Source organism: Prionailurus bengalensis, chromosome E4 (genome assembly GCF_016509475.1).
Source record: "Prionailurus bengalensis isolate Pbe53 chromosome E4, Fcat_Pben_1.1_paternal_pri, whole genome shotgun sequence".
In the NCBI taxonomy this organism is placed as follows: domain Eukaryota; kingdom Metazoa; phylum Chordata; class Mammalia; order Carnivora; family Felidae; genus Prionailurus; species Prionailurus bengalensis.
Window position 1 is genome coordinate 67799789 of NC_057360.1, and position 16451 is coordinate 67816239.

A 16451-nucleotide genomic window follows, 5' to 3' on the forward strand; every position below is an offset into this window, starting at 1 on the left:
AAGCCCGCCATTTTATTTTAAAAATGCCAAGTTTTCGTCATAGTTTAAGATCTCTTCTTGAAAAGGAAGTTCTCTTTCTCCTGTCTGTTGAGTAGCCCCCTCTCCTTTGAGCTCCTCGCCTGCCGGCTGCCTCATTAACAACTAGGCTTTGCAGTGATGTTCTGAGTCCTCCATTCCTCTTCGTGTTAGCATTGATGTTATGAAAGGAAATCATCGTGACTTCCCCCGTTAGATTTCAAGGTCAGCACAGACTTCAGAGCTTTTGTAACAAGTCTCCTCTTTAAAATGACTTTGTTGCACAAATTCCGTTTTCTTTCAAAGAGAAAAGGATCTCTTTGCTCCTTCCCTAGCGATCAGTGGCAGTACTTGAGATCTCAAGGCTTTAGCACACAGTAAGAAAAATCCACAAAAGATGTGATTTCATCTCATTTTCACATGGCTATAAAGTGATTTTTTCCCCCAGTTTTAAAATGCGGGTTAGCTACAGAATCACTGTTTTAAATGAGATTTTCCTGACTAGCTTCCGCTGAGGTATCATCTCTAGCAGAATTTGGTTAAGGAAATCGTTCAGGTAGGTCTCACTTCTTAGAAGTGAATCACCCGGCTGTGGTTTCAGAGATGTTGGAGGACAGAAGAGTGTGCCATCATTTCTTCCTCCGGCTCTCAGAGTGGGGACTGAGGGGAGGGACACAGATCGGGCCAGGAAAGGCACCGGGATTCATCCGAACGAACTTAGAGGTCCCTGGCCTCGTCCCACAACACATCCCACCCAGCAAGTGGACAGTTGCTCCCAGGAGCTGCACAGAAAGGCAGAAGGGGGGAGGGGTAAGGAAAGGGCAGCTCACCTCATGTTCCTTAGGGGGATCTGGAAAACGGTCTGTGTAGCAGATTTTGTCATTGGTGCTGACCCGTTAAGACTGTATTTCTGGAGAAGATGTAAACAGCTGTTAGGTTAGAGAGCAAGCCCTGGTGTGGTGACTTGGCTTAACCCAAGTGACTCCATTTGGGACCTGTCGTCTCTCTCTCTCTCTCTCTTTATAATGTTTTTTATTTATTTTTGAGAGCATGTGAAGGGGGCGGGGGGGGGGGGGGTTGGGAGCACAGAGACTGAGATAGAGGATCCAAAGCAGGCCTTGCACTGACAGCACAAAGTCCAACACAGGGCTCGAACCCACGAACCAAGAGATTGTGACCTGAGCCGAAGTCGGACGCTCAACGAGCCACCCAGGCACCCCTCTTTTTTAATACATCTATGGAAATTCATTGCGAGCAAAAGTCAAGATGTTGGACTGTGGGAAAATTATGTCTTTGAGGTTGGATGAAGTGGATGTGGAGGATATGGATGCTTTCTTGGCGAAAAAGTATTCTTTTAAAAAATGCATAACTTACTGGATTCTCCTTCACTCTTGTACACACCCTTCAGAAAACATACCAGATACTGCTGGCAGAGAAAGGAGTTAATCCTTCACATTAAGGGGTTTGTACTATTTCTGGGGACCAATTTTGACTTTTTAAAAATTATATTTGTATTGTTATTAAGAAACAGTACAGGGGCACCTGGGTGGCTCAGTCAGTTAAGCATCCAACTTCAGCTCAGGTCATGATGTCACAGTTTGTGGGCTCGAGCCCCGCGTCGGGCTCTGTGCTGACAACTTGGAGCCTGGAGCCTGCTTCGTTCGGATTCTGTGTCTCCCTCCCTCCCTCCCTCCCTCCCTCCCTCCCTCCCTCTCTCTCTCTCTCTCTCTCTCTCTCTCTCTCTCTCTCTTCTTCCCCCCCCCCCCCACGCTCATGCTCTGTCTCTGTCTCTCTCAAAAATAAATGAACGTTAAAAAATTTTTTTCTTAAATAAAAGAAAAGAAAAAATCTGGTACGTAGCTAAAATCTGGGTTAGTTGTGTGACCTTGGAAAAGTGACTTCGTCTCTCTGATTCTCAGGTTTTTTTGTTTGGTTTTTTTTGTTGTTGTTGTTTTAATCCGTAAATGGAGACCTTGTGGAGTTGTCTGTAGGGTGAAGATGTGAGGTAGTTTGTGTAGAATCCTGGTCTGGGACCTGGTACACAGTCGATACTCAATAAATGTTAGGCAAAAATAAAAGTTCTGTTGTTAAGTAATTTCAAGAAGCAATTATCAAGCACCCGTTGTGGTCACACAGCCCTGCGTCCAGCTCTGTGCTGACAGCTCCGAGCCTGGACCCTGCTTCAGATTCTGTGTGTGTGTGTCTCCCTCTCTCTCTCTGCCCCTCCCCTGCTCACACTCTGTGTCTCTCTGTCTCTCAATAATAAATGTTTAAAAAAATATTTTTTTTTAACATACCAAAGTTTCCCCTCTTGATAAACCTTTAAGTTGTTTCCACTTTTCACTGCAGACTTTGTAGTTAGGTATTCAGCTTCACTTCCCTATCAACAAGTGGACTCCAGCTATAACCCCAAAATTATTGTTATATTAACTCCACACATCTGATCTCCCAAGATACGCCTGTAATCCGTGCTGCTGTATCCTCAGATCTGTCCGATAAACTCATTACACATTACATGTTGACATAAGTAACATTTTTATGAGAAATAACTTTCCCAAAGAAAAATTTAATGAGAAAAGTGACTTTATTTCACATTTTTGCAAATCTCTTTGATGTCTGATTTAATGTAAGACATCTGGATTTTCTAATCTTTTTTGCATTCAATCTATTAGGATGTTACTGTGGTTCAAATACATGAAGAAATCTGTTCTCATGCAGATAAGAATATTTTAATAATTTCAGATAATTCTTCTTTGACACTGTAGCAAAAATATAAACGTAATTGTTCCTTAAAGGTGAATTATAATGTGGAGTATGAATATTGATGAACTTCTTGTATTCTGGTACATTAAAGTGATTGGTCTCTCTTGGTATTTAAATGCGTTTTTTACCTGGGTGGCTCGGTCGGTTAAGCGTCCGACTCTTGGTTTCTGGTTTCGGCTCAGGTCACCATCTTGCGGTTTCGTGAGTTGGAGCCCCACGTCGGGCCCTGTGCTGGCTGCGCAGAGCCTGCTTGGGATTCTCCGCTTCCCTCTCTCTCTCTGCCCCTCCCCGACTTGTGCTGCCTCTGCCGTTCTCAGGATAAATAAGTAAACTTGAAAAAAAAAATTTTTTTTTTTTTCATAAAAATAAATGGGTTTGTTACCCGTGTGTGACTTTGTTGCTTCACGCATTGGCCAGTAAAACAGTTCTGATTCACTGAATTGTATTGTTCTTCCATTCCCTGTGTGTATCCAAAACCATTCGCATTTGTTAATCTTGCCACTTACTTCACGAGGAGAATTTTGTTGCAGTTCTAAAGACTCGCATGATAGTCGCCACGAGTTTTCCAAAACACCAATGTTCACGCTCAGATTTTATCGCTGAAAACAGACCCTTTCAGCTGTTTCTGAAGTAACCGGCTCACTTCGCTCATTTTCAGTTCCCGAGTCCAAACAGCCACAGCTTGTCAGTCATCTGTCCAAGGACAGGTGGTGCCGCGCGGAAGAGGCTAGCCCCGCTCGCCATTGCGTTTGCGCACATGTGTTTCCTGGACACAGCCGTCAAGGATGCGCACTTCTGTTGTGCCGTGCAAGACGTTACAATTTCTGACTCGCGGGTCAACATTTCGCAGAATTTTCATGACTTCATCGAAAGCGCTCACGATGTTTAATGTTTTTATGCTGCCGGCCTGGCTCATTTCCAGTCGTCTCATTGTCCTAGTCCAGTTCTGTGCCACTTGCCTGAATTCCTGCTAAGATCCCAGCACTTGTACCCACCATCGCCTTCCCCGTTAGTGCGAATGGCCGCGTGGCGAGCCGGCACGTGCCTCCGTGGGACTGGGAGGGCAGTAGACTCGGAGTACTTCGTGGCGTGAAGGCAGTCTTTCCCCCTCGAGTCCCTCGGGATCAGCAGAGTGTCCGCGAACTGCTGGTCCGGAGACCGTGATGGGACGAACACCCAGGTGACGGAGAAGTGCTTGTAGTTCCTGCGCAGATGAGTCCCCTCGAGGACAGAAAAGTCAGAGAGCAAGGAAATAGAAGCAGCCTCTTGAAAGCAGAAAGGGGCTTTTGACTTTCAATAGAAGGACTGTTCTGATAGAGAGCGGAAAAAATGTTAACAGATCATAAATTGGAATGTAAATACTCTTGAGTTATTTAAATTCAGGGACTCCTGTTTTAGAAAATTCTTATACTTCCCATTTTTACAGACCATCTTAGGTTATTTATAATAATGGAGAACAGACGCCAGATGCTCTAGGAAATGATTTTAATAAACGAACAGTTCTCAGTTTTCGGTTTGCTTCATAATGACCTGTGTCTTTTTTGGTATGTTGTTTCATAGAGGCTACTATTAAAATTGATCTTCAGCAGGTACCACATGAAGCATGCTGGAAAAGTGTAGCTAAAATTCAAAATCTGTGATGGAAAAATCTATAAAATTAGAAATTAAATCTTTATTTTCCTAGTCCGTGTGTATTAGACCTTGTGGCTGTTTGACCCTTTGTATGAACAGATACTGAAATTGATAGTATTTTTTTGTTTCAGGAAAGTATCTAAGGCAAAAGAGAATTGACTTCCAGCTTCCCTATGACATCCTTTGGCAGTGGAAACATAATCAGGTACAGGAGCCTATCTTACAGGTTTTGTTCTGGGGAGGGGGGCCTGCAAGTCTCTGTCTCTGCCTCCTTGTTACGCTCTCATCTTAGGACGTATGGAGAAGTGTCCCCGTGAAGGTTACGGACTAAGGAAAATGAATTTGCATCCATATTTAATGTGACCTATTTGCCTGTATTCCTACTTCAGAATAGCAGTGAGTTCCTGCTTCCCTGGGCAACCTTCTGTATTATTCTGGACTTTTATTCTGGTAGCAGAGATGGTTCTGTAAGAATCCTGTTTGATGCAGGTCCCGGGAGAATTTAGATGTACTGCCAGCGGCACTAAGAAATTTCAGGCTTTATTTTTGTTGGCTCCTTCCCATCAGTTTGGAATTTATTTTTCACATACAAAAGAGATCTTCTACCAAAGGAAACAAGGGAAACGTTTTAACACTCGTGTACTTTTAACAGATCTTTAAATGGGGAACTAAAAGTGGGAAGGTGCTTTCTTTTCTCTCCTTTGCCCTAACTGGAAAGTTTCCCCAGTAATGTTTGTGGTGAGCTGGAGCCCCCGGCCCCATGTGGAAAGCAGCAGTGGAAAAGAGTCATGCAAATGTGATGAATAGACTCCTGAGCTTTGCCCAGATTCCACCAAAGTTTAATTTTGGAAAGCCAGAAGCAATGGACCTTCTCTACATTCTCTTCTCTGCTGACCTCTCTTCAGTCTGGGAGGATCGATATGTTAGACATTTGTGTCAGAGTTCATAACCATGAAGGAGACAATGCTCTGACTATCCCCACTGAAGAGTGATGGTGGGGCTTCTCTTACAGGTTAACACGCCCTCTCTTAGGGCATCTGGGGGGCTCAGTCGGTTAAGCGGCCGCCCCTTGGTTTCCGCTCAGGTCCAGATCTCATGGCTTGTGGGGTGGAGCCCCGCGTCGGGCTCTGCGTTGACAGTGCGGAGCCCGCTTGGGGTTTTCTCCTCTCTCTCTCTTCCCTCCCTGCCTTGTGCTTGCTGATGCACTCTGTCTCTCTCTCTCTCGAAATAAATACGTAAACTTTTTTCAAGTTTATTTTCTTCATTGCAGTATGAAAGCTTTATTTCCTACCTTCCCTCTCCCCTTTATTCACTAAATTAATTGCCTTAATTAAAATGTGAAATGTGTTTTTCTGGAATACCCACCCTGAAAAGGTCAGGGTGCTCATCTTTTTAATTCCATATATTCCCCCAGACCATCTCAACAAGCTCTGTGCAACTTTTCCTTTCTTTTCATAAAGACAAATCAAGCCGTAAGCAATTTTTGTTTAAGTCTAAAACATGCTAAAGAAGCTTATAATTGAAAATGCATTTTCATTAAAGTGTTTACCGTTTCTTCTGTTGTTGAATCTGTTTCTCTCTCACCTCACCCTCCTCTAGTCTAGTAAGTCACTTTTTATTTCAGGGTAAAAAGTGATCACACCAAGAATTTCCCTCAGATACACACAACCCAGAAAATCTTTTAAATATTCCCATGGGAGCAGGGCACATGGATGATTTCTTGTGTTTTTAGTGATTGACGCTGCTGCCTGGCATTTGAAGTTAAATGCTATATCAGGATCTTTCTTTTTTTTCTTCTAGCTATACAAAAAGCCAGATGTCCCACTATATAAAAAAAATCCGTTCAAGTGAGTAACTTGGGAGCTATTTTTTCTGCCATCATACCATCAATGTTCTTCTTGGCCTGGCACTTAAAAATGATCTTATATGTTTACAAGTTACTCTTTGCTGTCTTCTCTCAAGATGTCTACGTTGATGTCAAACCCCTTTCTGGTTACGAGGCCACCACCTGTAACTGTAAGAAGCCAGATGATGATACCAGGAAGGGCTGTGTGGATGACTGTCTCAATAGGTACTGTACTAAATTGATTTCTCTAAAAGCACAGGCTTCAAGACCTAGGACACTTCATTTGGAGGGAAAAGTTAAATAAGCTCTTTGAATTGCTCTCGTGAAGTTGCATAAAGATACATAAAACCTACTTGATGGGCTGTCTTAATCTACTTGGGCTATTATGGCAAAATACCATTGACCTGGTGGCTTAAACAACAGAAATGTATTGCTCACAGTTCTGGAGGCTAGGAAGTCCAAGGTCAAGATGCAAGTATTTGCTGTCTGGTGAGGACCCACTTCCAGGCTTATAGACAGCCACTTTCTGCCGGTGTGCTCACGTGGCCTTTCCTTAGTGTGTGCTCACGGAGGAGAGCTCTCTGGTCCTCCTCCTGTAAGGGCACTGATCCCATCATGAGATTCCCACCCTCGTACCCTAATATAAGCCAGTTGACCTCCCAAATGCCCTACCTCCAAATAACCATCAGACTGAGGGCCAGGGCTTCAGCTGTTCGTTTTGGGGAGACACAAACATTCAGCCCATCACATGGGCTGCATAGAGTAACAGGAAAAGAATGAGACTTAGAGTCTTAACCATACCCAGGTTTAAATCCTGTTACTACTTATAAGACCTGAGGAAGGTTATTTAACCCCTCTCATAAAATTAGTACCTTCTTTATGGGGGGTTGGGAGGGTAAGGATCTTAGGAGACAATGTTCATAAAGTATTCAGCACAGTTCTAGAAACTTTCCTAGATCTCCGTACACTGTAGCCATAATGAGGGCGTAAGGTAGGATGGTGGCAGTGAAAGAAGGGCATGATGTGTTTGGAAGGAAAACTGGTCTGGTGACCCATTGGCATGTGCACATAGATGGACATGTGTTGACTGGGTCAGTGTTGCCAATGAGAGATGGTAATGCTGTTGCCACAGAATGAAAGTATGGGCTCTGATTAGTTTAGAGATGGAAACTATTATTTTACTTTGGGGCCACTGAGTTCTAAATGACATGGAGGTTTCAAAATGGAAATATCTGATAGAGACCCTGGAATGGAGATCTAATTTGTTGGTTTTAGTAACATAAGCAAATTTACAGTAAAGAAGAACCAATGATGAACTTTACATCGATACTTCCTGTTCTAGATAGTTTTCCTAGCCAAAGACAACTGCTTCCCCAGTGTCTAGTCAACTGTCCTATGGGCTACGGGAATCAATGTTCTAGTACCTCCTGTATCAACATGACATCTGAGAAACTCTGCCTTACACATCATTGTAAATTCACATCTTATATATACATACATGCATACATACGGTTTTACATAGGAGTCATGGCTGCTGGTATAGTCTGTGTTGTGCACTGATTTTTTTCCACTCACAGATGCTTTATATACACACTTTTATGTATCCATGTGGTCTGCTCACTCACCATTTTTAGGTGCTCTGTTATCTTCTGTAGGTTGATAGCCCCTAGTTTGCCAACCTCCTGTGGTTCATCATTCACATGACTCCCAATGTTTTGCTATTAAAAATGGCACCACAGTGAAACTGGGCACATTCCTCTTTCTTTAATTCTTAGGGTGCACTCTCCGAAGGAGCCTTACCTATACGGACTGTGAATGTTTGCATAATTCCTACTCTGCACTGTCCAGTGGCTCGCATGAAATGATGAGTGGATTTGGGGTGTCACCACCAGTACCTGAATGTACTCACTTGCCCATAGTTCCACCCCCGCTTAGGGATTCACACCTAACTTTATTTTCGGTGCTTTATATTTCATTGGTTTGATATTTGGGAGTATCATATATCTTTAAAATTGCTTAATTTGCATTCCTTTATGTGCTAACATTACTGTGTTTTTTTATATGATATTTATTATCTGTGAAATTGCTGTAATGTAGCGACTATCTCATTGGCTACTTCCCTCTCTTTTTCACAGTACTCCAATGAGATAGGTAATAGTTTTATATTTTATAAATGAAGGATCCTAGAGTTTGGGTAGCAGATTGCTCCATATTGTACACAACACTTGAGTGACAGAGACAGAATTTGAATCCACACATGTCTTAATCAGAATTTGTGTTCTTTCCAGTATATACTCTGCTTACTTTTAAGTCGTTAGTCTTTTAATCACATGGAATTGGAATCCAAATATTTACCTTCACATAATCACATTGGTTGTCTTGGGTCATTTTTGTTGGTATGGGTGTCACATGTATCCTTAACACCGTGTTGTCTTTCTTCAAAAACAAGCAAACAAACAAAAACCTCAGATACAATGCTGCCAACTTTATATCAGGAGAATATGGTTCCTACATGTGCATGCATCTAATGAATAATGTGATAAACGCATACATTTAAATACAAATGTATTTATTTATTTATTCTGTATTTAATACAAATTAAAATTTATTTATTCTGTATTTAATAAAAATTAAAATATAGTATTCAGTGGGTGCTTCCTTATATATTTAAAAGTAACCCACATAAAGATTTACTTAAATGGAGCAACCTAAAATGTCTTTCCTGTCTTTGGGTTCTCGGTTTTGTAAATATTTCAGGGGAAATCTCAAAGGATCTTTAAGATTCAATTTTGTGTCTATGTTAAGGTTCATATATCCACAGAAAACTAGATTCAGGACTTTTTATTTTTATTTATTTTTTAATGTTTTTATTTATTTGAGAGAGAGAGAGAGAGAGAGAGAGAGAGAGAGAGAGAGAGAGAGCATGAGTGGGGGAGGGGCAGGGAGAGGGAGACAGAATCCGAAGCAGGCTCCAGGCTCCGAGCTGTGAGCACAGAGCCTGACATGGGGATCGAACTCACGAGCTGTGATCGTGACCTGAGCCGAAGTTTAACTAACTGAGCCACCCAGGTGTTTCAGGACTGTTTTTAAAAGCAAGTAATGGGTTTTTATCATCAGTTCAAGTAAACAGTCAAGAACGTGTCCAACATTGTTTATAACCTCAGTAACATTTTCCCTAGTAAATATGGTAAAACCTTGGTTTGTGAGCAATCAAGAAGGCACATAAAATCAAGGAGGCATTTTCAGGAGGGGTGTTTAGTAGTATTCATGCAGCGAAGAATTCATCAGAAGAAAGAATAAAGGTGGTGAATTTGACAATAAGCCAGTGCCTTTCACAGGCTAAGCTGATGGTCAGACCTTGAGGACCAGCCCAGTGGGTACTCTTAACTGCTCATTTCTGTGACAACACTGTGCTCTCTTTGCTCTTTAGATGGGGGTAATGTTTATTTGAAGAAAGACTGTGACAGATTATAAAATGTTACATGTTTTTTTTTTTTTACGAGATTTGTAAGGTGTGTGTGTGTGTGTGTGTGTGTGTGTGTGTGTACATTATATAAAATATGTGATATTTCGATCTACCATTATATTCTTAATCATCCCTTGTTTTAATCCTGTTCAGTAGTCTCACCGGGATTTCAAACCCTATACCAAAACTAAATCACTTCTGTGAAAGATCTAGAACTGTAAAAGCGAAAAGCAGTGAGAAGACAGGTACACAACAACTTTGTCTACTGTGTTCAGAAATTTTGGCTTGTTAATTCACTAGTGGTTATAGGTTCAGCTAGTATATAGACTGGAAATGTTATTTCCAGTACGGGAATGTCATTTACACTAACAAAATATAAAATTTTTATAAAACAACGACAATGCAAATGTACTGAACTGTATGCTTAAAAATATTTACAGTGTGCAGTTTATGTGTGATTTTGCCACAATTTAAAAAGAAAACAAAATCTGTACATACCCATGAGCTGCTTCAAAACAAAAATGCTATGTAATCTGGAAATTATTAATTCCTCTATGGTCTGTGGTTTTATTCTTAGTACAGAGCTAAATATGATACTGTGTTTACCCAGGATGCTTAGTGGACAGTTAGTTTAATCCATCCGGTGTTTATAACTTGACTTGGTAGTTTTCATTATTATTAAGTTTTGGAGTTATGTATTAGTACCTTGTTAACCAATCCAACCTTGTTAAAATTAAAAATTTCGTGTATTCCTTTTAAGAGTTCCTATAAAAGAAAAATGGGTCCCTGAAGGCATATGTAATATTATTTGACATGCAGTTCTCTCTCTTCTTTCTAGAATGATCTTTGCTGAATGTTCCCCCAACACTTGTCCCTGTGGTGAGCAGTGCTGTAACCAGAGGATACAGAGGCATGAGTGGGTGCAGTGTCTAGAACGATTTCGAGCTGAGGAAAAAGGTTGGGGAATCCGAACCAAAGAACCCCTAAAAGCCGGGCAGTTCATCATCGAGTACCTGGGGGAGGTTGTCAGCGAGCAAGAGTTCAGGTACAGTGATTAGTGGGGACACCCCAGGAAAATGGCAAAGAGACCAGATGAGAATGGAAAATGGGAGATTTACAATTTACTTTCAACTTCATCATTAATTGGCTTTTGATTCTTCCTCTCCTCTTCAGGAACAGGATGATTGAGCAGTATCATAATCACAGCGACCACTACTGCCTGAACCTGGATAGCGGGATGGTGATCGACAGTTACCGCATGGGGAATGAGGCCCGATTCATCAACCACAGCTGCGATCCCAACTGTGAGATGCAGAAATGGTAAGAAAGCAGGGGCTGGTGAAGCCAAGAGTCCAGCAGCGCGGGAGACACGAGGGCGTCACTAGAGGGATCTTGCCGCAGTGTGGGTCAGCCGGCACGAGACCTGCGGCGATCCCGTTACACCATCTCCTCCCGGCAGAGAGTAAGCGGCCGCTGTTTCCTCACTTCAACCTAACTACCCCCAGGAAACCACAACAGTACATACGATGCTACAACGGTAATACCCGACACACACTGACTGCTCACTGTGTGCCGGGCGCTGTGTCACATGGTTCTCCTGTGAGTTTGCTCGGCATATTTATTACAAGCCCACTGGATTTGTCACAGTGAGGAACAAAAATTAGTAAAATAGACTAGAATCTAACTGAAAAGGAAAAAAATTACCTCTTAGATAATTACACGGGCAGAGTATGTCTAACGTAATAATTTTGGAACTCTGGAGCCTGTTGAAAGCTTGCAGCTACTAGGGGAAGGCTGAGATGGCACGCTGTGGTTCCTTTTGGTCAATTTCAACTTAGAACAGTAGCAACCACCCATCCTCTACCCCCAGCCACACAGCAGGCGGCTACGTAGGCATTGCTGGGAACAGCTTGCTGACAGATGGCAGAAGCCAGGCTGGGTAAAGAGGACCCTGTCCTCCAAACACCAGGGATCCCTGTCCTCCACCATTGTCGTAAGCCCCTCTTCCTCCACCTGAAGTGACTACTGAGAGACTTGAAGGGCCCTATTTTCTTCCCCTTCATTTTTCACTTTTCTTCCGCTTGGGAGCTAGAAATTAAAGGCTAGGATATGTAAACACTGGGAAAGGAGGGAGAATCTTATTTCCAGATGTACCACATTATTACGTTCAAACTTGCAGTGTTCAAGGAAAAATCACAAGGAATACAAAGAAACAGAAAACCGTGGCCCATTCGAAGGAAAAAAATAATTCAAAATAATTTTTCCCTAAAAAAGACTCAATTGAGAATACATTAGACAATGACCTCAAAACAAATGCCCAAAGATGCTCAAAGAACTAAGGGATGATGTGGACAAATTTGTGAAAATGATGTGTGAACAAAATGGAAATACCAAAGAGATAGAAAGCCTAAAGGACCATAATTGAAATGAAAAATCCACTAGAGGGATTCAAAGGCAGATTTGATCAGACTAAAGAAAGAATCCGTGAACTTCAAGATATGACAATGGAAATTCTCCAAGCCTGAAGAACAGAAAGAGAAAAGATAGAAGGAAAGAGAACAGACCCTAGGCGACCTCTAGGACACCATCCAGCAGACCAACCTGTGCATCGTGGGTGTCCCAGAAGTAGCAAAGAGAAAGAGGCGGAGAGAATATTTGAAAAAAATAATGCTTGTAAACTTCCTACATTTGATGGAGGGCATGAACACAAACAACCACAAAGCTCACCGAGCTCCAAGTAAGAAGAACTTAAAAGAGACTCACAGCAAGAAACATAATCAGACTTTGAAAAGATAAAGAGCACATCATGAAAGCAGCATTAGACAAGCACATCATCACATACAAGGGATCCTCAATGAGATGATATGCAGGTTTCTTATCAGAAATTTTGGAGGCCTGGGGCACCTGGTGGAGTATACAACTCTTCATTTCAGAGTTGTGGGTTTGAGCCCCATGTTGGGCATAGAGATTACTTAAAACCTTAAAGAAAAAAAAAAAGCAGATGGCTTACACTCTCCAATCAAGTGACAGAGTGGAATACAACATCCATTTATGATTAAAACTTTAAACAAAGTGGGGATGAGGGGCACCTGGGTGGCCGTTGGTTAACCATCTGACTTCGGCTCAGGTCATGATCTCACAGCTCATGAGTTCCAGCCCCACATCGGGCTCTGTGCTGACAGCTCAGAGCCTGGAGCCTGCTTTGGATTCTGTGCCTCCCTCTTTGAACAGAGTGGGCATGAGAGAACATACGTCAACATAATAAAGGCCACATACAACAAGCCCACGGCTAATATCATACTCAGTGGTGAAAGTCGGAAAGCTTTTACTCTTAAGATCAGAAAACACTCAGGGTGCTTGGGTGGCTCCGTTGGTTAAGCATCTGACTTTGGGTCAGGTCGTGATTTCACGGTTCGTGAGTTTGAGCCCCACATCACTCTCTCTGCTGTCAGCTCAGAGCCCACTTCAGGTCCACTGTCTCCCTCCCTCTCTCTGCGCCCCCCACCTCAAAAATAAACAAACATCAAACAAAAACAGATCAGAAAACACTCTTATCACTTTTTATTCAACATAGTACTGGAAGTACTAGCCAGAGCGGTTAGGCAAGAAAAAGAAATAAAATACATACAAATTGGGAAGGAAGAAGTAGAACTGTCTCCATCTGTACATGACGTGACGTTGTATACAGAAAACCTGAAAAAAGTGTTAGAACTGATCGATGAAGTTTAAGTTGCAGAATTCAGAATCAAAATATGCAATTCAGTTGAATTTCCATACTCTAATAATGACCTATCAGAGAAATTAAGAAAACGATCCTCCCATTTTCAACAGTGGCATAAAAAATGAAATACCTAAGAGTAAATTTAACCAAGGAAGTAAAAAGCACGTACACTGAAACCCTTAATGATTCAGTAATGAAAAAATTGAAGAAGGCACAAATAAATGGACGATATCATATGCTCATGGAATGGAAGAATGAATGTTAAAATGTCCACACTGCCAAAAGCAGTCTACAAACTCAGTGCAATAAAAATCAAAGCTTCAATGGCAAATTTCGGGGAAATAGAACAAAGAATCCCAACACCCCAAATAGTGAAACGAATCGAGAAAGAAGAATAAGGCTGGAGGCTTCCCACTTCATGATGCCCAACTGTTACAATGCTCTAATAATCAAGAGAGTATGGTATTGGCATAAAACAGATAGAAATGGATGTAGTACAACAGAGCGCTCAGAGATAAAGCTGCATTCGTGTGACCAATTTAAGGCCAAGGTAGGGAGCGGGCGGTCTGTTCAGTAAGTTGTGTTGGGAAAACTGGACAGCCACATATGAAAGAATGAAACTGGATGCCTGTCTTACACCATACACAAAAGTCCAGTCGGGATGTCTTGAGAACTTAAAGGTAATACCTGAAACTATAAAATTCCCAGAAGTAATCAGGGGATGAACTCCTTGACATCAGTCTCAGGGAGGACTTTTTGGGTTTGACACCAGAAGCAAAGGGCAACAAAAGCAGAAATGAGCAAGTGGGACCACAACGAACTCTATACGAAGGAAACCATCAACAAAGTAAAGCACCCCACAGAGTGGGGGAAAGTAGCGCAATTCATATATTTGGTAGGTGGTTAATACCTAAAATACATACAAAGAACTCTTACACCTCGGTAGCAACGAAGCAGTCCAGTTGAAAAAGGGCAAATGGTCTGAATGGACATCTTTCCAAAGAAGACATGCAGATGTCCAACAGGTGCATGAAAAAAGGGGCTCAACATCCTTAATCATCAGGGAAATGCAAATCAGAACCACGAGGAGATAGCACCTCGTGCCTGTTAGAACAGCCATCGTGAAAAAGACAAGAAATAGCAAGTGTTGGTGAGGAGGAGGACTAAAGTGACCCTCGTGCACTGTAGGTGGGAATGTGAGTTGGCCCAGCCACTGTGGAAAACAGTATGGTGGGCGCCTGGGTGGCTCAGGGTAAGTGTCCAGCTCTTGATCTCAGCTCAGGTCATGGTCTCACATTTTGTGGGCTCGAGCCCCACCTCATCGAGCCCTGTGTTGGCAGCATGGAGCCTTGCCTGGGACTCTCTCTCTTTCCCTCGCTCTCTGCCCCTCCCTCTCTCTCAAAATAAATAAAACCTTAAAAAAAAAAAACAGTATAAACTTTTCTCAAAAAATTAAAAATCGGGCTGCCTGGCTGGTTCAGTTGGTACACAGCATGTGACTCTTGATCTCGGGGCCATGAATTCTAGCCCCACGTTGGACATGGAGCCTGCTTAAGAAAAAATAAATTAAAAATAGAACTACCATATGATCCCACATTCCACTTCTGGGTACTTATCCGAAGGAAACAAAAACACAGACTCAAAAAGATACTTGCACGCCCACGTTCATAGGAGCCTTGTTTACATAGTAGAGACATTGAAATAACCCCAGTATTCACTGATGGATTAATGGAAGCTTGCTAACAGGATAGAGCTTGAGCACAAGAAAACACTTTGTAATTGAGTGTGGGATGGATGTTAAATAGAATTACTGTGGTGATCAGTTTGCAATATGTACCTTTACTGAATCATGTTGTACACCTGAAACTAATACGTGTGTCAGTTTTTTCTCAGTTTAAAAACGATCAGAATAGGTAACACATGATCCAACTACATGCTGTCTACAGGAGACTCAACTTTAGATCCAAAAACAAACAGGCTGGACGTGAAAAGATCAAAAAAGGTATTTCATACAAATAGTAACCCAAACAGCGCAACAGCAGCTACACAAAATGGACTTGAAACCAAAAATGGTTACAAGAGACAGAGAAACACATTGTGTACTAATAAAAGATTTTGTACAACAAGAAGATAAAACCGTTACAAAGATTTACACACGTGGGACGCAGGGGTGGCTTAATTGGTTAAGGGTCTTACTTGGTTTCAGCTCAGGTCATGATCTCAGGGGCGGAAGAGCGAGCCCCTCCCTCTCCCGCCAGCTCTGCAGTGGGCGTGCAGACTGCTTAAGATTCTGTGTCTCCCTCTCTCTCTTCCTCTGCGTGGGTGTCTCCCCCCACCCTCTCTGTTAGAAAGATGGAAGGAAGGAAGGAAGTACAGTAAAACCTTGGATTGCAAATCTGCGAGTGGTCCACAGGATGCGCAGATTTTTTTTAATGTTTATTTTTGAGAGCATGAGGGGGACAGAGGATCTGAGGTGGGCTCTGTGCTGAGAGCAGAGAGCCCGACACTGGGCTTGAACCCACAAACTGAGATCGTGACCTGAGCCGAAGTTGGACACTTAACCAACCAGGCCGCCCAGTCACCCTGATGAGTAAACGTTTCTAATGCACTTTATCTTGATAAACAAGCGACGTCTTGCGATACGAGTAGTACGCGATGCCCAGTGTCACATGATCCCCGCTGAGCCAATGGTTCTGGAAATTCGCTTGATACGTGAGTGCTTTGGATTACAAGCATGTTTCCAGAACAAATTATGCTTGCAAACCAAGGTTTCACTGTACTTGGAGATGAATTAAAATAACACGGCACACCTAAACTTACAGGACACGGCAGAGGCAATGCTGAGTGGAAAGTCTGTAGGCATAAATGTTCACATTACAAATAAAAAAGATCTCGCGTCAACAACCCAACTTTACCACTTAAGGAACGAGAAAAAGAACAAACTAAACCCAAAGCTAGCAGAAGGAAGGAAATCATGAACATCAGAGTAGAGAGAAATAGAGTATAGG

At 42.3% G+C, this 16451-nt stretch overlaps 1 protein-coding gene across 1 annotated transcript in view; it reads left to right on the forward strand.

The window, feature by feature from the left end:
- ASH1L (ASH1 like histone lysine methyltransferase) overlaps positions 1–16451 on the forward strand; it is a 197686-nt gene that overhangs the window by 155388 nt on the left and 25847 nt on the right. Inside the window, 6 exon segments of the mRNA XM_043568552.1 lie at positions 4542–4615; positions 6211–6240; positions 6242–6257; positions 6373–6481; positions 10561–10767; positions 10896–11042. Of these exon segments, the coding sequence (XP_043424487.1) occupies positions 4542–4615; positions 6211–6240; positions 6242–6257; positions 6373–6481; positions 10561–10767; positions 10896–11042 (583 nt within the window).